The sequence below is a fragment of the Haemaphysalis longicornis genome, unplaced genomic scaffold (assembly GCF_048455015.1).
Source record: "Haemaphysalis longicornis isolate Haplotype H1 unplaced genomic scaffold, Haemaphysalis longicornis Haplotype H1 scaffold_6, whole genome shotgun sequence".
Classification (NCBI taxonomy): domain Eukaryota; kingdom Metazoa; phylum Arthropoda; class Arachnida; order Ixodida; family Ixodidae; genus Haemaphysalis; species Haemaphysalis longicornis.
This window is the reverse complement of record NW_027526407.1, coordinates 72283938-72311052: the sequence shown is the minus strand read 5'-3', so window position 1 is coordinate 72311052 and position 27115 is coordinate 72283938. Positions and strand designations below refer to the sequence as shown.

Sequence of the window (27115 nt, the reverse complement as noted above, 5' to 3'; positions counted from 1 at the left end):
AACTATACTCATGTAACTCAATCTAATCGCGGAGGCGAGGACTCTACCTGTGCGCGCCAGAAGCGCAACATTTTAGTATAAAATACGGACAGAAATATATCGGTACACACATTCGGCCCTCTACCTCTTTTACAAGAAATTCATGCATACATTTCACCCGCAGTTGTCCAGCTATCATCTGAAATGTCTCCTGGCCTCCTCAAGTTAAACAGCTTCTTAGGCAAATTTTCTCGATGTGTAGAATCGTTGCAGGCTCCGTGGTAGCCAGTGGAGTCTTGGTAGCTACTTTGTGGTACTGTTCTGAAAATGTTGTTTCAACTTCGTGATATGCTACAGCTTTCTGCCCTTCAGAAGCTGCCGTCCACAAGTAGAAAGCAGTTGCGGCAAGAATCCCGTTGTCACAGACAGCTCCTCGGCCTCTGAACGCACTTCGTCCGGAACCTTGACACGTTCTACTGGACAATAATCCCGGTATCGCTTCGAGCGCGGAACAAAAAAACACAGCTTTGCTGATCTCGTCGAGCCGATTTGCTGTCGCGGGCAATTTGACCTTCATTTGGCCACAGTTGCGACGTATCCTTGGAACTGTACCACGTGACTCGCCGGGCTGCGCTATAACGACGGCCATGTTCGCCACTACCGCTGCCGTGGCAGGCTTGGCGCATGCGCTCTCTGCAGCTGGTTCGCGCCTGGCCACTTGACTGACCGCGTACATGCGAGCTTGGCTATAAATGAGGGCGAGACGGGGCAATCTTCTCTGAGCTTTGCACAGGAGCTTGAGGCTTTGAGCCATTGTCGGCAAGCGGCGTATCACCACCCAATGGTATCACCCGGTAAGCCGTTCGGCCGGTAAAACGGCTAAAGCACGACTCCAACCGTAGACGACGGCAGACATTGGACGCATAGTATAATATTTGCAGCTAAATCAATGGTTAACCAAGTGAAACCGATACTCCACAAGGCAATTTCAGGCTTTCACTTTGCATATCCAGGGTTAAATGACCTGAGCCGCAGACTTTTCTTTCCATTTAAAGAGCTTCACGCCATGAAGAAGATATTCGTTGATTCGCCGCCAGCGACTTCAGCAAACAAGATGGAGCCCAACGCGACTGCTGGAGAATTCCCGGGCATGGGTCCTCCCTCAATCACATACTTGCGCCATCTAGCCAAAAAAACATTGGATACCAGATTACAATGCACTAGCTTCTTCGACACAACGGGATTTTCGAAAACGGGAAGGTGGATTATGCCGTACAAATGCGATATGCGACATGAATTCCTTCTCCAAGAGTGATGCACAACTATGGCAAAGGCACTCGTCTTCGCGACAGAAAGGAGCCTTCGGAGCTCTCGAAGCAGTGGCTACGATGCAGTGGAGCCGGAGACGTGGAACCCTTGTTGCTAGAGGGCGAAGCTTATATGCAAGCAAGCAAGGTGCCACCCTAAGTAGAAAGTTGAGTTCCTCACATAAAAATAGTAAGTTTAAAGGAGATTCTCGGTCTGCGGCCTACCTTGTTGTCTTGACTCAAAGCCCTCGCGGCTTTGTTTGGTTATCCAAAACATATTGGCTTTAGTGCTGAAGTTCAGAATTACACTGTGTTCTTGTGTCGGCTTCATATAATTCTTGTCAAAAATTTCACATTCTCCGGTTTGTTTAATTTTTTACCTTATTTCCTCGCATCTCTTCTCCTCTGCAACAGAACGGCCTTTTTCTTTTTTAAACGTTGTTTCCCCGCAAATTAGTATGTCGGTGTGGGCATTTCAGCAATCATCTTGGTTTCCTCTTATAATAAAATATTGCTTTAGATGTAGTTCTGCCACCTTGGAATAATTGTTTTGCTTAGCACCGTTTTGCTGAAAGTTGTGACATGGTCACTGAATAAAGACGATTGTTAAGGTCAAATTTTCGGCCTTGAGAAAAGAGAACGTCTACCGGCGTTATCTTTGCTTACCCTCTTAGTCTGCGCAAGTTCTTTGCATAGTGTTGCATCACTCCGTTGATGGTTTATGGGCACGGTGCCTTCCTGCCTCACACACAAGGCGCGGTGTCCGTCGGTACTTAGAGGACCAACTCCGCTCAAGTTTTTTTTTGCCCAAATTTGGTCCAAATAAGGTGTTTATGCTGTAAAAATTACCATGGAGAAGCCTTAAGTCTCGAAGGGACAGAGCACACTAAGTTCCATCGTACAAAGCAGCTCTGAGCAGACGACGTTTGCACCTGGCGGAGAGTCACCGAAATAAGTTCCAAGCGGCCTGTGACGGAGAAGAGGATCATGTGCAGGAAGGTTCTCGCTCTCTCCGGGGACTGGCTCGGCCCACTGCCGGGTGCAGGGACGCGTTCGTCCGGCCAGGTCTTTGCTACACTGCTGCGCGGCACCACCGCGCAGCACCGCCATCGGCATACCATGTTCAAAACTACCCGAATAAATAAAAGTATCAGCTATTTATTTTTGGCATGCAATAGCAGAGATTGGAAGCCTACAATCTACACGCGCGCTGGGGATGGTTCTCGAGTTAGCGAACTTTTTGACTTGAAAATAATATTTTTATTCCATAAAACAGCCCGAAACGCGCACTTGCATGTGAATTTGTGAGTTATATTGCATCCGGCACAGAAAAAAAGCATCTTTTATATTTCTTTACTACTTGCACTTCCCCAAACAATCTTTCCAGTACCTGGGCTGGTCCACCATATAAACCTCTTCAAAACTTCGGATGTCTAAGTAGAATTGTTCTAACCGCGATCTTAAACATTTGTGCAAGCTTCGATTCACTCGCAACGTGAGCAAAATTAGCATTTTTCCAGGTAACAAATACATCCACACAAAGATCGGCCATCGTGTTTGCAAAGTGTGAAAACCTGCGAGCAGCTCCTCCCCTAAACGGTTAACTGCATTACTTTTTGAATCCAGAAATAAAGAACTTTCTTTTATTTTAGTTTACTTGAAAGTTAAATGTTATCAACTGAACATGTCTCTCGTAAAGTAGAAAACAGCCGTAGATAGGTCTCTTTTTCGTGTTGTAGTGTATTATCTAGCTGTGGAAGCTCGCAGGCCGTTTCAAACCAATTATACAATTCGATCTTCGCCGAACAGCGAGGTGAACATTACTGGCTGATATTACGAAAGGCTTTTGCACGAAATGACACAGTAAAAATAGTTTGTAATTTATATTCGCCCGTGTGCGGTCTGTTCGCTAAAAAGCTGTGGTTTAGCTATGGTTAACCATTGTTTATAGCCGAAGCTTCACTGCTCTGGCTAGACCCATTGTCGAGGTGCGGTTTCGCAATGATAAACCGACATGTTTCCAGTAAATACAATGTTTATTCATCATCTTTTTTAGCCTCACCGCCTCGACGCTATACAATCGGCCACAGCTGGATGTTCGTCTTCCTCCATCGCAGACCGCTCTGCGCCGGATGTGGCCGCCTGGACTTCCTTCTTGGAGCGCGCTTATCGCTGCGGCGGCTTCCTCTTCGCCTTCTTCAGCGCGACACGGGTCCCTCGCACGTCTCTGTTCCCTTCTCGCCTATCTCTTCCCTGCCGCCTACCTGTCCCCGCCATCGGGTCGCTGTTTCGTGGGGGGCGCTCCATATTTCTTTTTCAGCTTGGAAGGCCTTCCGAGCGACATTTTCGCCGATGTCTTTCACGCCTCATTATGCGTGCACGGTTTATGCGTGCACGGTTTGCGGGTAAAAAGAGGGGGGCGTGCACGCACAGCTGGGCTTCATGCCGCTACCGATTAAATGCCGGTTGTGCTGGTACTTAGATGTGGAAATTCTATGGCTCAATGCGATTAGTCGGCTGTACTCGTCAATCGAGTGGTTCGGGCGTGGGTTGATGAGTTACAGACATCTTACACACACAGTAGGATGAATACGAGGATGCATTTCTTTTTCTGCATGTGCTAGAAATGTTTTGATTGAAGTGCTGCAATTGTGTTCCTCTGGGAACTTAGGTGCGGAGAGGAATTTGAATGGCTAACTATTCGCGAGGTGGGCACAGTTTTCGCGTGATTTGGGTGACGTGACTAAGTGTAAGTGATGTTACGTGATCACGTAAGCGGTTCTAAGCTAGGCTAAGGTGAGAACCGCCATATTAGGTGGTTGTAAGGCAACACAAGTCAGCGCACAGCTGAGATGAGTTTTCTGGTAACGTTCTACGGCGGAACTAAAAGCCTCGAAGGAGCCGTGAGGAGACGTCGTGCCATCATTTTTGCGGAGTGCCGAGAGATCAGCAGAAGGCGAATTGCGGCAGAGACAGGCCATCCATAGCGCCGGTGGTGATCCTGCGTGGCAGAGTACGAGCGCTGTTCTTTCGGCTCCGTGTACAGATTTCAACTGCCGGCCGCTTGACTTCGTGTCTCGTGGCTCGCGGCTCGGGACAGAATCTTCAGTCACGCAGTGCACTGCTTCGGCGGCGCAAGCTCCCTCGGTGGCCGCGGCTGAGCTGCTACATCTACTCCCCCTCCATTTGTCTAGCGGTGTTGAGAGGTGAGAGAACGAACAGCAAAAAATGATCAAAATATTGACAACAAAAAATCCTATCCACTGCACTCTATATACAAGTTCGTTCTCGTGACAGTCCCAGAGGGAGGAGCATGGCATGCTGTAATCTGTTTACAAGTTGTGTCCAGTCCTGGTCAGGCCGTTCAAGCTGTCCGGTTGTTTGCTATTATTCCAGGCAGTCGTTTCAGGGTGCTCAGAGGAGGACGAGTCACTGGATGCAGGAATAGTCGAGGAAGTGTAAAAATCAGGGGCTTCTCAATGAGAGACGTTTTGCATAGCCTGAGGCTCCTGCTTCGACACCACGCCGCGGTGGACATCGGCAAGCCTTCACACGAGCTTTCACTTGAGGACGTTCGAAGCGAAGGGGCTTTGTTTGGGCATCGTGTGTAAATAAAATGGTGGCGTTTGGTCCAGCGTTCACGGTGACATCGGTGATTGCAGCTTTCTGCCGGCAGTAGTCTTCGACAGTGACAGGTTTCTCCTGCTGGTGTGAAGTCCTGGCCATTGTTCTTGGAGACAGGGTAGTCGTGCTGAAAGGCTTCCGTGGGCAAGTGGGTTGAATGATAGGTGGGAACTTCGCGCTTCCACTGAATTTCATGACTTAAGATGGTGGAGTTTAATTTTTTTGGCATAGGGCCTGCCCTCAGGAAGGTCTCTTCCACTAGCGACCTCTGACTGCTGAGGGGGTGCTGGCAACGGGCTGCTTGCTCATTGCAGTGCACTGCTTCGAGCGAGCTCGCGAACTGGCGACGAGCTGTTTGCTCGTTGCGGTGAATCGCGAGGAAGCGGATTTGAGGTGGCAGAACCCAAAAACACCTCTCTCTTCGGTGGAAGATGTCGCCGTTTTCGTGTATCAGCAGAGATACAGTCCTGGCCGCACGTCCTACCTTCTGCTACGATTAGGGAATTATCAGGCGATGGGGAGCATGAAACTGATGGCGATGTCTCTGACGTCGGCGATGGCGCACTAGCATGAGTGTGGGGTGCACTGGGAATGTTGTCAGGCCCCAGTAATGTGGCGGGTACTCACCCTGGCTGCTTTTCCTCCAAGGGTGAGGGGCAGGGGGGTTCAGATGGCATAAACTCACTGGCGGTTGCAGTCGAGGATGGGGCCGGGACACACTTGGGCATACATGTTCGACTCACTCGTATGACCAGGTTGAGACCTGTTGGGGAATCCGATGAAGCAGGTACATCGTTATGGGTGGTCAGGGCTGCTGGGGTGCCAGGCGAGGATGAGATTGTTGGATGAGGTGCTGAGAGATGTTGCCGGATGCAGGAGGGTGAGAGGATCGCTTGCTTCAGCAGTGAGTAGTGGATCGACGTAGCAGCGAGCTGTTTTTCGCGAGTGATAGACAGACGGTCAGTTGGCAGGGCTCGAATCACCAGTTTGCACTTAAGAACGTCACTGGCAATGGCGTTGACGGCGAAAAACGCTTCGGCCTGAATCAGCCATGCCTCCACATCTTTGGCGTAAAATGGCTGTAGTTGAAGGTAGGGTTTGGGTCTGAAAACTTCTCTCCCATCATTGACGGCACGAAAAAAGCTCAGCGAAGCTGCTGAGCTTCGTGGTGGTATCGAGGGTTCCGCGGGCATACATGGCGGTCACGTGCGTAGCTTCGTCAGGTGAGGCCATGGAGTGTTTTAGTGAAGCGGGCGACGGAACTGAACTTGGCGTATCCGCAGTCGCAGCTGATGTGCCTGTGGCTGTTGCGTCCAGAAACGTCGCCATCGGCCATACCATGCTGAATACGCCGGTTCTCGTCCGTCCGTCCAGAAACGTTTGCTGCCAATTGAAAGGGGTGGTCGAGCCGAAATAAACAAGGGCTACGGTTTTGAAGTCATCGTACACATTATGGCTCTGCAGCAACAGCCGATGTTGTGCCACGATGCGCTCAGGGACAGCCTTGCTGGCGGTTTTTCTCGCGCTGTGCCTGGTTGTTGATGCCTTGTATGAAAAAAATGGCTCTCAAGCAGCGCCAACCACACAGGAGGGTCTTTCCCGTAGCACTCATGTAGTCCCGCAAGCGTGAGGTTGGGCGGCTGGACGGATGAGCTTCGGAATCCAGACCGGCGTGGTAAAGCCATGGCTGACGTGTCCTAGGGTGCGGTCGCAACGCTGACGTAGCGTAAGCGATGCCGCTGAGATGGTTGCCGTGAATGCCGAACAGCGGTGCGGCTCGTTTTCCGGGTCACCAATTATGAAGGGGACGTGAGGAGACGTTCTGCCCTCATTTATTGCAGAGCTCCGAGCAATCAGCAGAAGGCGAACTGCGCCGGAGATGGGCCAGCCATGGTGACGGTGGTGATCCTGCGCAGCAGAGTGGGAGCGCGGTTCTTTCGGCTCCGTGTCTAGATTTCAACTGCCGGCCGCGTGACTCGTGGCTGGCAGCTCGGGGCAGACTCTGCAGTCACGCGGTGCACGGCTCCGGCGGTGCGCGCTCTCTCGGCTGCCGCAGCTGAGCTGCTACAGCGTAAGCAGCTCTGCTGTAAAAAACACTGATCGACATATTAACTGCGAATGCACTTCTTAAGCGACCCTGAACCTGCGTCCACCGGCGATGTCCGCGCACGTGGAGATGGGCGCGCGCAGCCTGGCCGCTGACATGGCACATATCCACGTGGGGGATTGGCCAGGAATCTCCTCGTCTTCCTTGGCAACGGGGGGAGATGGGCGCGCGCTGCCTGGCCGCTGACATGGCACATACCCACGTGGGGGATTGGCCAGGAATCTCCTCGTCTTCCTTGGCAACGGGGGGAGATGGGCGCGCGCTGCCTGGCCGCTGACATGGCACATACCCACGTGGGGGATTGGCCAAGAATCGGGCGTGAGAAGGGCTAATGCACCTGCTTAAAGGAGTACTGACACAAAATTTCAAAGCTGAGATCCGCTCTAGCAATTAAGTACAACGACAACACAAATAGGTGTCTCTGAATAAATGCATCTTTCTTTCTTTGTAGTTGTGTGTGTGTGTGTGTGTGATCTCTCTTTCGCGAACATTACCGAACCGCGCAAATTCAACTCGTGCATTCGCACTTTCACATTCTTCCCCTCGGGGAAATGCGGGGAATTTTTTGTGGGGCTAAGCCTCTTCTGCGGAACACGCTACAGCGCTAAAGTTGACGCGCAAAGAAGAGGGAACAAGGCCTCATTATCAACTGCTTTATTTCACAGATGAAACACATACACAACGCCACGACCGTGGTGGTAGTGGACCACACAGGACAAACCCTCTCCTGAGCGACAGACTAACAAAAATACTACTTCTGCAGAACAGGCAGCAAATCGATTCAGCCCAATAAGTCGAACCAGATACATAGTCAGCGACTCCAAAGCCGCCATACGTAGCTAGAGCAAAGGACGGATGTCACAAGTCGCCACAAGAATACTTCAACCGCTACGAGCACCAAATTACAGGACAACTAAACTAGTCTCGACTGCTACACAGCAAGGGTTACACGTCAATGCAGAGACCCACACAGCTGGATGCGAGATCGTCACCCGAGCAGCAATAAATCCACTCGCAGCGGCAACTGAGCACTCACAGAAGTTTGTACACAGATACAGAGATAACGGACTTGTGCCTAGATTAACTACTACAAACAGAGCGGGCGAAAAGTTCGATCTTCCAACAGCAAACTCAACGCTGCCCAAGCCAAGGCATGGAGACAACTGCAAAACGAATTACCTACCTTAAGCCGGTGGCCTATAGTCGCTTCCATCCGAAATCTTCTCGAATTAGGGGAAAAAAACGGCAGCCACTGCACAGACCTCATGCACATTATGTGTAAATGCCAACAGAAACAACAGAACAAGACCCCTTACTCCCATAGATATCACACATCTGAGCACTGGGAAGCCCTGCTGCGCCGCTCCGATATCCTAATGCAGCTACGACTAGCCCAGATGACCGAAGAAGCCGCCAGGAACCAAAATGTCCGGGCTGACAAAAGCGGCTAAAAGAGCCCTAGCACTCTAATCCTGGTTGAATAATGCTCTCTCTCTCTCTCTCTCTTTCTCTCTCTCTCTCTCTCTCTCTCTCTCTGTGTGTGTGTCTCTCTCACGTGCACAAATCCTGCAAAAACAGACTGGCACAGACGAGAACAGAGCTATGAATGTTGGCCATATCGCACAATCTAAAGTCCCCTCACCCACTTTGTAGAGGAGATCTTGTGTGCTCCTGTGGATTCGCAAGAACTGCACACCTATTACCACTGGCCGGAGGTCCCACCGAAGCAGCTCCTTGAACGCAGCTCATCATCCTTCGTGCCTAGTGGATTGCAGCAAAACCTCGCTATGCCGCAGGTTTGTACAAATCGAACACATCTTACAATGGTTCATGCAGCATGAAACGTAACGGCATGTGAGCGTTAAACATGTGGCTCTCCTACTTTTTCTTCAAGCAGGCCAGGCCGTTTAAGATATAATTTCTTGACTCATTAAGCAACTAATCACTGCAAGTTTGTTCATTTATTTTTGCACGTACATCTGTTATACCCCCGGGCCCTACGCTTCACAGAGGGAAGTAGGTACAAAAATGTTGCGTAGGGCGTTCAGAAAGATGACTTGTAGTAGTAGTGAATACACCTGCTGAGTCCGAATTGATAGTTTTTTGAAAGAAAAGTGTAACGGCAAGAAATCAGACTTCATACCATTGGAGTATCGTTTAACGCGCCGTTTAATGGTGTCGTTTAACGCGCCGACACTACACAGGCAATGAGTCCCGCCGTAGTGGAGGGCTCCGGATTAATTCTGATCTCCTGGGGATCAATGTAATATCTAGTTTAAATGTAATTGAAAGCATTTTTGAACTGTTGTTGGGTAGGACTGCTTTAGTGATGGCAGACAGTCTTCGTACATAGCGCGTATACGAGTTATCGGCGGTGCAGGTTGCTGCTACAGTGTTTATTTCGATTAGCATACCACTCTTCTGGTTTCAGCTAGGAATTTGTGTTAAAACCTGCCCGTGCGAACTTCGGACCCAACGTACAACATTTCAACGAAACTATATATACGCTGCATTACAAGAGAAGTGTTTGCACCCGAAAGGAGAATTTTTTCTCTTATGGCATATAAGCACTTAGGGATGGGCCTTTGGAGCCACTTCGGTGACTGTTGTTAACATAGCGCTTCTTAGTCGTTCTTGCTGCCTTTTGGCTTTGCCGAATGGGGTTGCTTCTCCTCATCATCAGTTGCTTTGACGTCCAGATCTGGAGCCCGACCTCCCCGCCGGAGGTGGGCAATCTGCAAAAAAGAATTTCTTTGCACCTTGGAACTGGCTGTTTTCCTGGAGACATTGAATCATTGCCGCTAGCCTCGCAATGAGGAATAACAGAAAATTACATCAAAACGACCCGTTTGACTTTCACTGCATCTTTGAAGTATTCTTTTAGCGTGCAGTTTTTCTACACTGTGTGACCGTTCACCTTAGGTAAGGTGAGCAAGTTATGGTTCCTGTAAAAGGGAAGGTATTGTTGTGTTATCAGTAGAAGGGTCTTGTCGGCAAAAATTTAACGCCGTCCTTCGGCACGCGAAGTGGCTGCATAGCAGAGGGGAAAAGATGGATGGAAGTTCAGCGTGAGTTCAAGGGAGGGACGTATTGCAGCAACAGCCAATCCCCCACCCGATCGGACTATCGCGTCAAGCCGAAGTGGTGTCGGTGGCAACTCGTTTTCGGCGCAGGTGCCGTTCCACGTGCTGAGGGTGACGTTGGCAAGTGGAGGCATGGAGGAAGAAAATTGTTAGGAGGGAGCATGACGTCAGGCAGCCCAGCTTTGGCAAGCCAACCTCCTTTGACGCCGCATTCTCCTCTCCTCGGGCTCCTCCCGCGCAATGCATTATGGAAAATCCACCACGCTCAGGCCCGCGGTAGCATTTAGTGGCTCTGGCTGGCCGGTGGAGGTGGAGGCGAGTGGCGTTGCCGAAGGCGCCGTAGGAGATTTTTCTCCAGCGTTGCGCTCCCACCAAGTACTGTCGCTGTTCAAAGCGACACGATACGTAGATCCCATGCTCAGGGAGCACCTTCACGAGCTGCGAGCCGAATTCGACGCTTACCGCTGGAACCACGACCGGATTTGCTCGAACGCGCCGCTGTAAACATTCACGAGCACGGAGCGGCCTACGAGTGCGTGGTGTTTGCCAGGTGTGCTTTGACGATTGCGTTTCGAATTTTGCTGGGAGTTATCGCGCCACCTTCCCTTTACATCATAGCGCTGTAACGACTGTCCCATCAGCTGAGAGGTGGTGCGGAAAGCTTTGGTTTCGCTCGCGTGCGCATTTGCATACATTCGCCTTATCGGCGCTCCGGCATGGTGGCACGTTGTACGTGCCACAATTGTCGTGACGACGTCTTTTTGCGTTGCTGTCTCCTTCAGTGCATTAGAGAACAAATGGTGCAGAACCACTGATGTTGGGTGCGGGCGCGGGAAGAAGAAATCATTTTCCGCCTCCCGTCGCAGGCAGAACGCGGGCTGGTTGTCCGAGTAGTGCTCAATCCGTGCGATAGGTATATAGGTAACGAACGCTAAATTACGCCTGGGAGGTGAAAAGATAAAATGACCAGAACCAGGAAAGTGAGGTGTGTTTTGTGAAATAAAATGTGAGGCACGGATGTCGTACTCTGACATCTCCACTTTTGCACTGCGGCGGAACACGACACTTCGACTGCGGCGCACTTCGACGGATCCCAAAGATGTTTTCTGTCTCTCCCGGCCGAACACTTTGCCTGCACGATCAGCCCGCTGCGCGTTTAGGGTTGCAGGCAGCGCTGCGCGCAACGCCCGTACGGGGGCTCGTCGCCGAAACCCGAATACCCGGACGGCCAGGCAACCAAACGAAACGACGCAGCATAGCCACAGAACAGGCATAGCGCGGGCAGGCGGGCGGCCGCGTGAGGCGCAAAGAACTACCGCTTGCCTATCACGTGAGGTAGGGCATCTCCCATCAGTTTTTCCTTTTTTATTTTTATGACTAGGCTTCACGATAGTCACGTGACGCTACCTCCTAAACTTTTCTTTCCTCCATGAGTGGAGGCAACCGAAATGGCATTGTTGCTCGGGTTGTTGAGTCTCCTCACGCCGCCTTGTGTACGCGTTGATAATTATTGTTAAATGGAGTGTGAAGAAAGTGTGTGGCCAAGTAGGCGGCAAAAAATTCTGCATAATGAGCGACAGCAGCGAAACGCTGGGACCATTGAACAAATTTAAAAGGAGCAACAGACAGCAACCTCCCCGCCACCGAAATGTGACATTCCCACTTTAAGAGGCATGTGAGTGGCTGTGTCGTGCTCATTCTCTTCCTGATTTGTTTTTAACAACGGAGCTGTCCTCGAGGTGGCTCTTCCGACAGTCTCTTTTGTTGTCGTGTCACTCTCTCTCTAAAGCAGCTTTCTCCGCGGCGGAAAACCGGTTCGCGGTATTGAAATAGTTCATTAAATTTAAAAAAGGGCTGCTGCTTGACTGAGCTAACCCTGGATATGCAAAGCGGGAGCTTGGCTTAGCCTGGTTAAGTCTTGGTTTCACTTGGTTAACATTTGATCTACCTCTTATTATTATAGTATTCATCTAAAGCCTGCCTAAATCTACTGATGTGGTCCCGCCTCTGGCGTACGGCTCGCCGAACGATATGTGCGGGTGGTCGGACGCTGCTTGCCGATGATGATTAAAAGATTCCAGCTCCCGCGCAGCGCTTTGGGGCATCGGGTTTAGGTTTCTGCCACGGGGATGTTTGTCGCGCCCTTCACGCTTTTATTTCACAATCCGGTCGCCTACCCTGTTAAAAGACACTTCGTACTTTCGTTCTCTGGTACGTGTAGTATCTGTTTTTACTTCAGTATGTTATAGTTTTTTTTTTCCCTCAAAATTGCCAACATCACTTCCCTCACACTCCACAGCTCTATTTTACCCTTAGTGTGAATTCTTGACCAGTTTCCCCAATCTGACTTGGCCAATCCCCCAGAGTGGGTACGCGCCACTGATTTTTGGTTCCAACCAAACAACCAACTAGAGAAGACGGTCCGGCCTCGTTCATATCCATGGCCAAGCTGGCATGCACACGGCGAGTTATGTGGTCTGGCGCGAACCGGCTGCAGAGTGTGCATGCACCAAGGCGACAGTGGCAGTGGCAGCGGCTAGCGAACTCTGCCGTCGGCGGAGCTCGGCCTGGTGAATGACGTAATGCATTGCCAAGGATACGGCGAAGCTTCGGTCAGATGAAAGTCAAATTTACTGCGACGGCGATACCACTCGACAAGATCTGCATAGCTTTGTCTTAAAAAGCTCATAACGCGTTTATATTTTGATACTACGCCTTATATTGCTCCAACAAACACATACGGGCTGACAGTTGAAGATGACTTTACGGCGCTTTGTAAAATCTTGGTCTTTGTAAGTTAGTTTCTCCGCACTGTGGTTGCACAGTCAAGTATGGCCTTCTACGAGGGGGTATTGTTATAGAAAACGGCTTTAACTCTTGTGTGATCAAAATTGTCCCCCAAAAACTAGGTGACATTTAGCTGCTAAGATGGCTCCTCCATTACGCAGACTTTCATTTACTTGTCGTAGTTGCCAGTGACGTTGTGAGCGTTACAGAATGGCTGTCTGCTTTCTGCTAATACATGACCAGCTGCGGGGGAGTATGGTTACAGAAAGCAGCTGTAACTGTTGTTTCATCGAAACTATTCCAAAACAAATTTTATGAAAATTAGCCCCTAACACAACTCTAACATCACGCATCACAGGTTTGCTGGTCATCTCCCTTCACTGAGTGGGAGGGCACTGAATTTCACTTTTTGTGTTTATTAGGCTGGGTTGGCATGTGAGCGACTATGTCGCGTTCATTCATTTCGGTGTTTTTATTTATTAGTCGCATTTTATACGTGTAACGTGCAACATCAAAGCATGACGTTTACATTCGCGTGTCATTCATTTCGGCGTGTGTTTATTTATTAGTCGCATTTTATACGTGTAACGTGCAACATCAAAGCATGACGTTTACATTCGCGTATTAGGATTAGCCACATAACAGACCCCAAATGCATATTTGGGGCCAGGCCACAGCCGTACACCCTGGTGTCACACACAAAACTTTTTTTCAATATACGCGAGTGCATATCCCTAGTAATTAGGTACTAGTGCAGGGCTATATGCACCACTGAAATTTTTTGGTGGTGACGCAATAATGAGCCTATAATGTGATCGTCAGTGAAATTATATCTGGCCAATACTAAATATACAAAACTGGGTAATGAAACTTAAAACGGCTAGTTGCAAAGTAAACCCCATAACTTCGTGTGTATCTAACCCTTTAGTATCTCGGACCTACATGTACGTCCTCGGCAAACACCTTCGAAATTGTCAATAACGTACATGTACGCCATCGCTTTTTCGCCAACTTCTGTTGCTTGGCATGTGCTTCCACTCTGCGGAAATACGTCAAATTATTTTCTTGCGCCGACGGCTCTTCTTTTTATTTTCTTATGATTTACTTCAGGCGCGCGCCAGCTATCGCTTGCGAATCCGGTAACGAGAGGGCGCGCTGGTTATCGCCCACCTAAGGCCCCTTACGCCCATCGGGTGCCTCTCGCTTCTTGCGCCTGACCAAGGGCCCCTGCGAAACTGATGGGGTTCTTTTCTCTTTTTTGTATTTTTTAGGGGTGGTGCGTCGTCTATCGCTCGCGCATCCGGCCGCGCGCGCGCGCGGGCGCAGCGGCTGGTTTTGGTATCGTCATCCGGGCGCTTCCCGTTTTCTGCGCCCGCAGAACTGATGGCTATCTGATTTCGATTCACTCAAAAGGTGACGTCTTGCTACTGTGTAGTTTTTATTTAGAATTTTTCTTGTGTTACTCATGAATAAACCACATGTATGTAACAACACAAACAATTTTTTGTCACTGTATGGTCACCCTAAAAAATTACGATAATTTTGTCCCGAAATTTATTCACCGGAAGAATTTAAATCAGCAATATAAAAAAATTGACCCTGCTGGGTCGCATTTGACGAAAAAAGTCGGCCCCCAAAAGACTAGACAGGTGTTTTCAAACTTCTCACACCACACCGTTCTACTAAAGAAAGTGCCCCGTTAAAAAATTTGATGCTTTTATTTTAGAAATCCCTATAACCTCGCATCGAGTACAGCCGGTAAAAGGCTTGTCTATAACACACCGTTCGTACTCTCAGCCCTATTCTGCCCCTCCGGAGCGGGATTTGAATAAAACTACTGCGGAATTCTGAAGTCTTAGCCCTTCGCTTTTGCCTCCGACATGTTTGGAACGAGTATGTTTCGACAGTTTTCAGATGTAGCTGGTTGAAGTTGAAATCGCTGTTATAGACAAGCGTTTTACCGGCTGTACGTCACAATGCTGCCAATCGCATAACCGTAGATTTGTTTCTCCGAAATTTTGTTTCCTGGGCCGCATAACATCTGGCGAAACACCAACCCAGTTGGACTGGCGGTTCCTATCATGTATTTCAAACGCTTGGTCCACCTCTCTGCTTTAAAAAAGCGGTTTTTAGGTGCCGAGCACATTAGGACCGCACAATGTCCGTCCGGGTCCTTGCGCATAGCATTTACAATCGCAAAAAAACACGCAGGCACCGGTAGGATTCGAGCCTGCGTCTAGTAGACCAGACAGACTTAGTGTCAGTCGTCTTACGCATTGGGCTACGACCGTGAGTTCAGTACCCGAGAGTCAAACGGCTTACTCCCTCGCCTGTAACGGTGCGGAGTACCTTAGGACCTCCCAACGTCTGTCCGCGTCCATCCGTGCGCACACCACCATCAAGCGAAAATCAGGCGAAATTCGATTTGAGCCGTGAGTTGCAGTTTCATTTAGGGAATAATCAAGGAACAACTCACGGCTTAAATCGAATGATGGTCAGGGCGCAAATGGAATGTCACTGGGGGCGCAACTTGGATGTACTTTCAAGTCCCCGTTCTCCGCACCCTCGCCATCATCCACGGAGTGGAGATGCTGCCATTTTTTTACAACCACCTTGGGCCACTTAATCCTAATATATATTTAAACACACCGTCTATATCCCTATAGCTGGGCATCAGATTATTCATCCACCTAAGCTAGCTTACGTGATTCATTATGCGTGTAATAAACGCCTGTTACATTTCTCTCCTGCCTGGCATGACACTCTGTTCTCAATGACTTTTCTGGCCAGCACCTCCAACAAAAACTTTCTTAGCGTAGTTTTTCTAAGAAGTACTTTCCGGTCTACGCTGCGCAGCTACAGTTTGGTACCACTGGAATGTGACGCTAAAATCCGTCTGCCTGGGCTTTTGTCCACTGAAAGTCACCGTTAGGGAACTTCCGAAGCATTCAAATTGTTGCTTGGTTTCCAGGCAACTCAAACGTAATTCCTCGAACGTATTTCATTGCTTTTCAGCTGAAGTTGGCTTTTAAGAGGAAGGTTTAGTGTTCCCACTGATGGCGCCTTTACCGCAAAAACACCGAAGAGAATGAAAAAACCCTTTCCGCGGGCGGATTCGCACCAGGGTGCTCCGCGTTATGACGCCGGCGTCGATCCAATTTCTCCCCTTTGAGATGATCGAAACGGTTTGGAAAATATAGACGATATCCAAAGTATCCGTCACGACAAAGCTTCGAGTTCAACCATCGTCGCGATTTGACGGAGAGGTGCATGATTTTCGCCTTACATGTCGCCACATCGACACCTTTACCGGCATTGCCTGTAGCATTCAAGCGGTCATCTCGAAGAGGACGAAATAGTCGCTGGTCAGCGTAACAATGTCTGCGGGCGGCTGCGCACAAGACGCTAAAGGGTGATCCAATAACAATCCCTGACTGTCCGATAGGGATATAATAGACGAAAACGAAGCAAAATGCACAGGGCGCCTGATGTTAATCGGCCACATTTACGGGAAATCTCAGTTTGTTACCAAGTGACTTGTAGACAAAACACAAGTGGTGATGCATTAGACACAAGCCTATGATTTACATTTGTTCATGGTCTATTTTGCCGCAGTCCCATTTGCCGTCGTCTTATCTTTCTTTTGTAGCTTGACTCCTTTACCGGCGACCCTCCTACCTGCTTCCTGACAAATTAGATTGTCATCCGCATTTTTCACTGTAATTATAGTAATTATAGTAATTAAATGGCTATATAATTAGTCGCCATCACTACTTGGCGCAGTTGTCTTACTAGCCCCTTGTAAGTCTTAGTAATCGACATTAAATGCAGTGTTCATCCACATAAACCTCTCCGTCATCCATCGAAGTATCATGTGATAAACATTATTCCCTTAGTCATCCAATTTACATCATCTAAGTATTCTGCTGTGATTCGTGACCCTACCCCAAACAAAAATTTATTGAATTTGTTACGTTTTTATATTTCCCAATTTATTAAATTATGTGATTTAAATCCCTGTCATTCTTCCTTATTTCTTGCATTTAATTTTATTTGCCTTACTTCGCTTTGATGTGCCACAGATTGCTCTGTCATTCACTTTGATTTCCTTTTATTCCTTCTAAATGGCTTTGATCCCTCCTAATTCAAACTGATTCTCCTTAATTTGCTTTGTTTCCCTTCCTAATTACCTGAAATTCACCTTCATTCACGTTTACTTCTGCAAATTTCTTCCATCTGCTTCACTATCATTCACTATTACACCTGTCAATGCTCTTTGATTCCTCTTCCCCCACTCTTAATTCGTGTATTACTTTCTCATGTGTAACACCCTTTCAGTGCTTAGTACCCATCATAAATGGATTTATTCACTTCGATATATTTCATTTACCCTAATTCGCCAATTAACCTCTTTAATTCACCTAACTATACTTCGATTTTTATTCATTCACTTCAATGCATCCACAAATCCGGGCTTCTCCTTCCTTCCACTTCAACTGCTGTAACTCGCTGGAAGCGTTCCGAACATTTCGCACGCGATGGGTTGTGACGAGCGGTTTTCGGTCAGAGGCGTTCATGGAAAACTTAAAGGGACCGACAACCGATTTTTGTAGAGTAAATGTTCTCTATCCCAAATGAAAGGGCATCCCTTACAGCACCTTAACGAGAAATGGTTTTGCTGATGACGCCCTAGAACTTCTAAAATCGAAATTTTTAGGTTTACGAGCCATCTGTGTCCTCCCAAAAATAATGCTGGCAACCATGACGTACAGTATCACGGCAACATAATTCGTCTGTATGCGAGACGAAAAGCAATATTTAAAAACTTGTCCCCAGCTGAAAAAAGTGTGAATCTCAAGCTTTCTTATTCCTTGATGTGCTTTTTTTTAATTCACTAGTCAATTTAGGCCTATTTTGAACGAAGGCGCCGTCAGTTGGGAAGGCTGATTGCTAGAATCTGGCTTCACGTTGTAGAGGTCGGCCGGCAGGTCGATTCACCCCGGGCGCGTCCTTTTTCTGAAGCTGCCATTGGCGTATTTGAAAACTTAAATCGCATATTTCGGCAGGAGAAACACCCCTGCCTCAGGCAGAATCGTCAAAGCTCCTTCACTGGGTCTGTTCACTGAACGCTGCCGTTGCTTCTGGGCACGGAGGCTCAGTTAGCCACACTGAGAGCAACCCAGCTGCGGCGGGTGGCGTGTCTCGAAAATTTTCAAAATAATGTTTAAAAATGCATATACAATTTCAACATACACAACTACTTGTGTTGAAAGGTTTTCAATAAGTGAATAAACGTTCCAGCAGTTGCAGTAGCTGCTAGGTCTGCAGGTCAGGCGGGACACATATTGTAGTGTCAAGTTTCTACACTACGAAACGCCACCCTTGCGATTTCAGAGAGTTTGGTGTCAAATTAAAATGTTTTCCGCCAATTTGTTTAGAAATTGCTTGTGGTTAACAGGCCATATAAAACGCCGGCTTTCATTTGGGATAAAGAACATATGCGGGACAAAAATCGGTGGTCCGTTCCTTTAACAAAGAGGCATATAAGGTTTCCGCCCAATAAACATGACAGCTGGGTGCTTCGAATGCCGTGGTCAGCTATCCCGACGCACAAGGCACCCGAATAAGATTACAGGTGCGGAGGCGCCAAAGCAACGAGCTGCAGCAGCCTGTTTCGGCAGAAGTGCCTACCCAAGCCCATAGAGAAAATGAGCCATTTTGGAGCGCTACTGACCTTGAAGGAGAGGTACGAAGTATTCTTCTAGTATACATGCAAGCTCTCGCACTGATCTATAATGCGCTTACGTGCTCAAAGTAAGATGAAAGCTAATGGGTATGAAGAAGAATATGTAGTGCGCAAGAGTAAATGTGAACAGGCAAACAGCGTATTTGAGAGTTCCTGAAAATAGAAGAGGGGATTCGGATGAAGGTTATTAAGATGATTGCAGGGAGAGGTGTGCGTGTAAGTGCGTGTGGGTAAGTGCACAGAAAAGCTGTCTCCGCTAATATGAACCTAAGCATACAAAATACGCGGAATATACACACTTTCAGGAACTTCAGTTTCCTATTACCACACCCGTCCTTGTGGTAACAAGAAATTGGAAGTGATTTTGATAGGTGTGGACATGCGATCACGAAGTATTTCCATAGCGGGGTACATGTTTTAACGAAAGTGCAATACCTCAAATTCAGCACATCCGGTTGTTTCGCATATGAAGCTTGCCAAAACAGACAAAATACTTACGCTGTCCCATACATAGTTTACTGGTGTGTCCATGAAGGTGAAGATTTTCCTCCAATGGCCCCTTGAAGGGACGTTATTCCTCACGGCGGCGGCAGCAGTGCTTGCACCAGCCATCCCCAAGCAGGCAACTGCACCGCCAACCAGCCCCACACCCCCAAGGCCTGCCATTGAGATGATACTGAGTGTCGCCATCCCCGACAGCATAACCGTAGTTCGAATCCTTGCCTTCCCGTCGTTGCATTCGACAAACCGGTTGAACGACTTGTCGATTTCCTGCACAAACCAGTAAAAATGGAAGTCAGTTATACATGTTGTACCTTGAAATTCCGCAGAAGAGGATATTGTGGGAAGAAGGGCTTTAAATTTAGAAGCGTTGGCACAGTAGTACAATTGCCATTGTATAAAAATACCACTCGGGTTTCTATACCGTTTGGAGTGCCCTTTTTACAGCATTAGATTTCTGTTGGGTCGAGAATTCATTTTCAAATAATGCATTGCGTGGGTCACGAAACCTGGTCAACAATTACTCCAGTTTACACAACACCGCGTGGGCTTGAAAAGCGTCGCATGTAGCAGCAATGACGGCGTCCAGTTGAATTCGCACGCAACTGGACAGATTTATGTTACGCCTCGTCATACAGACCGCATCTCTAGTCCACACCTCGTCGGTGCACAGGCTATTCCGCGCAAGGAAGACGCAATCATGCGTCTGGGTACTCGGTCATTGTGACCTGTTTGCACTGGCTGTATTTGTTCAGCCTAAACTGTCATTCGGCCAGCAGAGGTTAGTTTAGGCCAATCTTGCTTAACCTTTCCTACGAAAAAAATTCTGCTATGAAAGACACGCGTGTTAGTTGACGTGAGGACATAAATACTTTTCAGCCTTGAACATCAATACAGTGCATACCTAAATTTCTTAAAGGACCTCGGAAACTGCCATATCTGATTGCCATTTATGTTCATCGGGGTCATGTTGTTATTGTGTTGTGTTATTTAACGAACTATCGCAAATATCAACCCATGCTGAAAAAAGAGACGCACTTGGAAAAAGTTTTAGCAAAATTCTGTCCGGTGGCCCGCTTGAAACAGCCTTCGCAAGAAAGAAAATTTTTGAAGCTATTCAATTACTTGTTATAGTTTATAAAATATCATACGGCACTGTTCTCGAAATTGGTGATTTGGAGCCTCTCCATCCTTGGCGTTCGTCTAGGAAAATATTAAGGGGTAGGGTACCTACATCGTTCAGTTCCTGTTGGCACACATTGGAGTAGAAGCGTCCACCCCATTTAGTGCTTTTCAAGAATAACTTCAATGCGGACTGCTTCTGTTGATCATGGTATTCTTGCAATTTTCTGGGATCCCACCAACGCCCGCCGAGATTGCAGTGCTGCATTAAATAATTAGTTGTTACCAAAGACGAAACATATCTCGCCTCTGACCTCTTTATTTTCTCACTTTCTCCATTGCAGACTTGTATAGTTTTTTGGCTTCTTTCTTCGCATGATGGTTGCACACCCTCGCGGACGCCTGTACCGCAAGAAAAGCTATTTTGTTCCAGAGTGCACTGTGAACCAATGTTCACTTACCTCCAGTGTGAACATGGGAGGCGGCAGCACGCCACTACTGAATATGTCCACATATGCCTGGAAGAACACTTAAACAGTAATACGTGCGATAAGGAATCTCGGCAGCTTACCTTGAAGTATTCCAGCAGCTGTTTGCAAGAGACCTTTTTCCCGTGGATCACTTTCACTATGAGCTTGTCAGGTGCTAGGATGGAAGGAACCAGCTCTTTCAAGTGCTGTTTAAACGTTTCCGCGATGCCAGACAGTCGCCCATCAAAATACTTTTCCGTCGCCACCTGAAAGTTACAGAAAAAGTAGGCGTTATTATGATGTCAGCGATTGAAGTACTGGCAGATGCTTGTCATTGTAGCCGCTGTCTTCAAGGCGTTTATTCCCCTTCATGAGCACCACCCTTATCTAAAAAAATTAGCATCCTAAACATTCCTCTATGGTTTTCACTGAATTATATTGACAAAAGGGTGCACCCCATTATCCAATGCTGCTGTAAAGTGGGTTTGCTCATGAGGATCTAACACAGCATACCTTTTCGCCTGGATGGGGCAATAGGAAGCAATCAATATCTGAAAAACAGAATCTGATGTGCTGCCGCAACGTCCTCAGCTGTTTCGGCATTTTTGGGGTGATGTCCAAGCGCTTTTGAAGAAGTAATTTCCCTCCTTGGGCACCGTAGTTCAAATCATACGGATAACTCCAGTCCCGCACCAAAAAGAGCAGTTTTTGGAAGGGTTTGGCTGGGGTGACTTGTTGTTCCTGCGAAAGTGTGGCAAAACGTAGAGAGAAGACCGACCAACATTTCGCTGCTGCTGCATCAAAAATACTCGCAATGGAGCATATACTCGCCTTCAGAGCAATCTGCCCGTAGTCCGCAAAATACTGAAGGTATTGCAGGTCGTCCTCCTGGATATTCTGGGACAAGTTGTACACTTGTACTGAGCTTATCATGGTGCTCAGCGCGAAGATGGTGGCGCAATCCTTCGTCGTGGATTCGCAGTCGAAAGTTCCCTGAGTATCCATGAGGAGGACAGCTATCTGCTCTCCATGAGGCGTTTCAACCTGCGCATTCGCAGCGCTACAGCTGCGCCATGCGTAACAAAGTCGCCACCTTACCAGGAATGCTTCACTCCAGACCCAGATGCCTTTGGTGTCGCCATCGCAGCCTCCTCTCCCCTTGAAGCCGCTCAGCGGAGCATCGACATCACCAAGCCAGTTGTCTTTGTCCGCGCTGCGCATGTAGCGGAGGAAGAAGCCCAGCAGAAAGGACTTGCCCTTGCGGAAGGCGCCTGCCACGGAGACTATCGCCACCGGCTTGTCTCTTACATGTGGGGAAAGGAGAATGCCTCTTAGTGCCTCTTTATCCATCTCGAAGGTGCCGTCATCCTTTGGGCGCAAGATTTGCAGCGGCCGACCGCGCTCCATCTCCTGCGCCATAGACATCCGGAGTTATCCTTCAACAACGAGAGACATTAGACATTTTTCTTCAAGACAAACGCGCCACGCGGGCATGACAAAAACAGTAAAACCGACTGTTGGGCTAGTTGGTGTTGATACATCGTTAAGCAGCGCTTGAAACATCGTTGATACATTGTTAAGCAGCAGAATGAACACGTGCCCAGGTCAAACCCCCGAACGTGCGGTTTGATAAACACAAGATTACAATGTTCACATTCAACAAACAACCCACCAAATAGCTAAGTTAATGCATTTGATAGGAAAAGAAATTCCTTTTTATGTAATGCCACCGACGCGTGGCTGGCACACATTTAATCGTTATTTCATCGAGAGTTAATTGAAGCTTTTTATGGAAGCTTTCAATATAAGAAAATTCCCCGCATTTCCCCGAGGGGAAGAATGTGAAAGTGCGAATGCACGAGTTGAATTTGCGCGGTTCGGTAATGTTCGCGAAAGAGAGATCACACACACACACACAACTACAAAGAAAGAAAGATGCATTTATTCACAGACACCTATTTGTGTTGTCGTTGTACTTGATTGCTAGAGCGGATGTCAGCTTTGAAATTTCGTGTCAGTACTCCTTTAAGCAGGTGCATTAGCCCTTCTCACGCCCGATTCTTGGCCAATCCCCCACGTGGGTATGTGCCATGTCAGCGGCCAGGCAGCGCGCGCCCATCTCCCCCCGTTGCCAAGGAAGACGAGGAGATTCCTGGCCAATCCCCCACGTGGGTATGTGCCATGTCAGCGGCCAGGCTGCGCGCGCCCATCTCCACGTGCGCGGACATCGCCGGTGGACGCAGGTTCAGGGTCGCTTAAGAAGTGCATTAGCACTTAAAAGAACGATGAAATGTGTGTCAGGTACGCGTCGGTGGCATGCTTGCTACGAATCACGGTATACAGGTTCATTGTCATTATTTCGGCCGATCTGAGTTTTGCGATGTGTCGCCGCTTTTCTGACATAGTTGTTGATGATGATGATGATGATGATGATGATGATGATGATTGCTATTAGTCTCCGCTTTGAAGCGGGGTGATGACATGTCATCATACCAAAAAGGACTAATATAATCATGTTTTACACTCTTGGTTTAATACTAGCGCTGCTTAGGGCAGGCACTAAAGCTTATTAGGCCCGTAACACTTTTTTCCCTGTTACAGGTGGTAACTGTCCTAGGCAATATTCCCCTCTCTGCTTTTCGTCCGCCAGCATTCTAATCTTCTTTTCGTCCCCTCGACAGCCTCGAAGTTGACTTCCTCTGTGATACCTTTAAATCCTAGGGCTTCTGAAAGCCCAATATTCCCTTCATGTAGATTTGGATGGATACCCTCACATTCTAACACTATAAAAGATTATAGTAAAATAGAAGCTTATTGTCGCTTCTTTGCAATACACTGAACGTTGAGGGACCGAACTACGGCATACCGTTCTCGACTGCGTCTTCCAATGGCGTTCCAATCTGTTATAATTCTTGGGAAAAATGAATATTCTTTTGATAAGTTTGTGCAAAAACGGGACTTATCCTACAGGAATTGTGATGTCGCGTGGGTGTAGTGGTTCAGGGCTGCAGGCAGGTACAGGAGTCAAGTTTTAAAACCCGATGCCATAGTTGGAATTCAAATTTGACCCTACTAAGCTTTCTCGGATATTCTAAGGAGGTAATTTCATTAATGTTCATTGGTTCAATAGGCGAATCATGCTTGCTGTAACGCTTTAATGTAAAATGAACAGCAAGTTTTTTCATTTGTTCGTTTGTTAGTATTTTCTGTAGATGGCTCCAAAGAAATATATACATTTCAATCTAGAAATAACTAACGTGTTGTCAGCTAAAATTTAGCCATGCCAAAGAGAGTATCTGAGCCGGTGTCGTAGGAGGCCAAATTAGCGGCGAGTAGATCCGCAGACAGAATCGATGTGCTTGGACCATTTCTATTCACTGGTAACTATCATGCCCAGGTACTCAAAGCTTTCCGTTTGAAAAAGTGCAGTCATTTACACAGTACTGGTATTCAAGGGCACAGTATTGTTGGTAATGTGCATGAACAGTTTTTTTGTAGATTAAATTTTGCGTAAGATGTCTCGCACCATTTAGAAATAGCGCTGAAACTATCACTTAAAATAATTCATCATCTTTGTTTTCAATTTCCTTCTGAACTAAGCGATAGCCTGAAAACAATTTTATACTGAAGCTCTCAGTAATGCAGTGTATAAGATCACTGATGTATATTAATAAAAGCAATGGCACTAGAGCGCTTCCTTGCGTGACGCCTGAGTTTACGGGAAGGAAGTGAGAATGGTGCCCAGCTACATCGACGAATAGAAAGAGCGGCTAAAAGTAGCACAATATTCGTTAAACTAGGTTGGAAGGCAAGTTTAACGCGCTAAGTTTTAATATCGTACCAAAATGAGAGACCTGGTAAAATACTCTCTTAAAGTCACGAAATATTATAACAGTTTGGCCAGATTCTTGGGGACTTGACGTGAGTGCACGAACGGTAGAAACAACCTGGGTGGTGGTCGTCAAGCGTTTACAAAACGGCGTTAAAATAATATCATCTTCGAGAAACTTCATCATGAAGTTCCTTACAGAGTGTTCCAACAGCATGCAAGATCAGCTTGGGAGCGATATCGGACGATAGTTTCCTTTTTGACCAGTCACCTTATTTTAAATACAGCGATGACAATTGCGGTTAGCCAGTCTAAGGGCACATCACCACCCAAAAGTTACAAGCGAAATATAATAAATCGGAAATATGCGAGTGAGTCGACATAGCCGCGAATAAACGCGTTAGAAATGCAAACAGGACCACACAATAATTTAAGTTCTAGATTCGACGATATGGAAAAGATACCTTCATATGTAATAAAGTCAAAGTTAAAGGGACTTACATCCTGTTTTGTTCAAGTATATGTTCTCTAGCTCATAGAAAGCCAGCGTTTTATGTAGTGGGGTGACCACCAGCAATTTATGAACAAATTGTCGGAATAACTTTAATTTCGCACTTAACTTTCTGAAAACAGAAAGATAGTGGTTAGCAGTGTAAAAAAGGTGAAACTACATTACGTGTCTTGGTCAAGCAACCTCCAAACCTTGCTGCACTGAAAGTGCTGAAACGTTTATTCACTTATTGAAAACCTTTCGACACAAATATTTGTATCAGTTGAATGTGTATATGTTTTGTTTAAACATTCTTTCGAAAATTTTAAAGTGGCATTGCCTTCGCTTTTTTTTTTTTGTGAGCTGTCGTATTCGCACTTGTAAGGCTAATAATATTTTGAAATTGCCCCTCCTGGCACGGGTAACTTTTAAAGTTACTTAACCTGATTTTTGAGGAGTGCATGTCATCTAGCTCAAATGAAAATCAGCCTTTGATACAATCGGGCAATTCTGGGGTACCAGAGGAAATGTTTAAATAAACAGGCGGAAATACTTTTAATGTTGCACCAAGTTTTCTGAAGCATGAAAGGTGGCTCCATGTGGCGTGTAAACGTGAAACAACGTTACCTGTCAAAACAATTCCGCTGATTTCAACGCGTGATTAAAAAAACGCATGAAGGAATACGAAAGGTTGAACAGTACTGTTTTTTTAGCCGGGACCAGTTTTTAAGTGCCTGTTTTAATCATCTGGGGCCCTATTCTCGACTGCAACAAATTCAAAGTGAACTGTGAATTTGCTGGAAGTCTTTTCTGATTGGCTTTCAATTTTGGTCACGTGCTTCCGGTTGAGAAAGCGGTTGTGTGTGCTGTCGTCATTTTGGCGTTTTATGACGTTTACGAGAGCCAGTTCTAAAGTTTGCTATATCTCTCTGTACTGAAAGCGCATAATTGTTCGCCGGCGACGAAAAACTAGACCAAATGCAGGGGCCATCACAACGTACGCCTGTCTTTGCTATTCAACAACAATGCGGCTTGTATATCACACACTCTCTCTGGTTGGCTGAGAAAGCGTGACGGAATTTAAACAGCTGGCGGGAACGATAACGTCACACACTGGCTACTTCAACTTGCGTAAAAGTGACGTAATGTTACGTAATAGCTTGAAAATGGTGGTTGCTGTCACCGTGAAATAGGGCAAAAACTTTCACCGACCTTCGGCGCCGTGAAAACCATAGAGTGTCATACTAATATATACTAGAGGGAAATCTCGCGCCACTGTTTAGGGGAGCCGCGCTTCAGCGAGTGTTCCGTCATGTTCCGGGCAGGCACGTTCCACTTGTCCTTGGCATGGCTCGTGAACAGGCTAAAAAGTTGGCTCTGGCTGCAAAAAAAGCAAATATATTACTGTACAAGGTTCATTAAATATGTGTTGTTATTATAATATTGAACCACCAAAAAGACTAATTTGTCAGTGATTATGTAGAAGCTTCATGCACGATGAACAAAAAAAAAATGTTACTCTTTTTTGTTTGTTTTGGCTTCGTGACAAAAAGAAGCCATTAGGATAGCTAAGCCAAGTTGGCGTGGAACGTTGCTAGCGGCAATGGCGCCGCCCAAGGCGGCCCGCGACTGCAGCGACAGATTTCCCTCTAGTATATATTAGCATGAAACTCTGTGTTGAAAACCCCGTGAATGTGCATAAGGCGCATTTTCGTATGACGCGCGGTTTAAAACACGTTTTCTACCGAAAGAAATAATAGTTTTAGTTATTTACAAGTCAGCGATCACGCAGAATACAAATAACATGCCGTAGTTGGCTTTTATGTTTGCAATAAAATAAATTTATTTGTTTGGTGTAACAGCAACATACGAGGGCAGTACAATCCTTTTTATAACAAAAAGAACCCAGTGCATGACATTTGTCCACGCTACTACTACTAAGCTGCTGGGTCACATGATCGAACTCGAGAGAAAAATAACAAAGAAAAGTGGCTGTTTTAATCATTACTGCGCTGATTGAAGTCGAGCTTGACAAATGAGTGAATAGGCGACATCGGTACGATACGCGGT

The 27115-nt window shown here is 47.1% G+C and overlaps 1 protein-coding gene across 4 annotated transcripts in view; it reads right to left on the bottom strand.

Moving 5' to 3' along the window:
- Window positions 1-7694: 7694 nt before the first annotated feature.
- LOC144143414 (atlastin-2-like) overlaps window positions 7695-27115 on the bottom strand; it is a 29127-nt gene continuing 9706 nt past the window's right edge. The window contains exons 2-10 of one of the 4 annotated variants that reach the window (XM_077675171.1): window positions 26258-26426; window positions 21825-22136; window positions 21240-21770; window positions 20828-20992; window positions 20718-20774; window positions 20587-20658; window positions 20369-20518; window positions 19132-19404; window positions 7695-9752 (exon numbers count right to left, since the gene is read on the bottom strand). In XM_077675171.1, the coding sequence (XP_077531297.1) occupies window positions 9642-9752; window positions 19132-19404; window positions 20369-20518; window positions 20587-20658; window positions 20718-20774; window positions 20828-20992; window positions 21240-21770; window positions 21825-22136; window positions 26258-26278 (1692 nt within the window). In that variant the 5' untranslated portion in view covers window positions 26279-26426 and the 3' untranslated portion in view covers window positions 7695-9641. Of the gene's footprint in view, window positions 9753-19131; window positions 19405-20368; window positions 20519-20586; window positions 20659-20717; window positions 20775-20827; window positions 20993-21239; window positions 21771-21824; window positions 22146-26257; window positions 26778-27115 lie in introns of those variants that run through there. The other 3 variants (XM_077675172.1, XM_077675174.1, XM_077675173.1) reach the window with 3 other exon arrangements.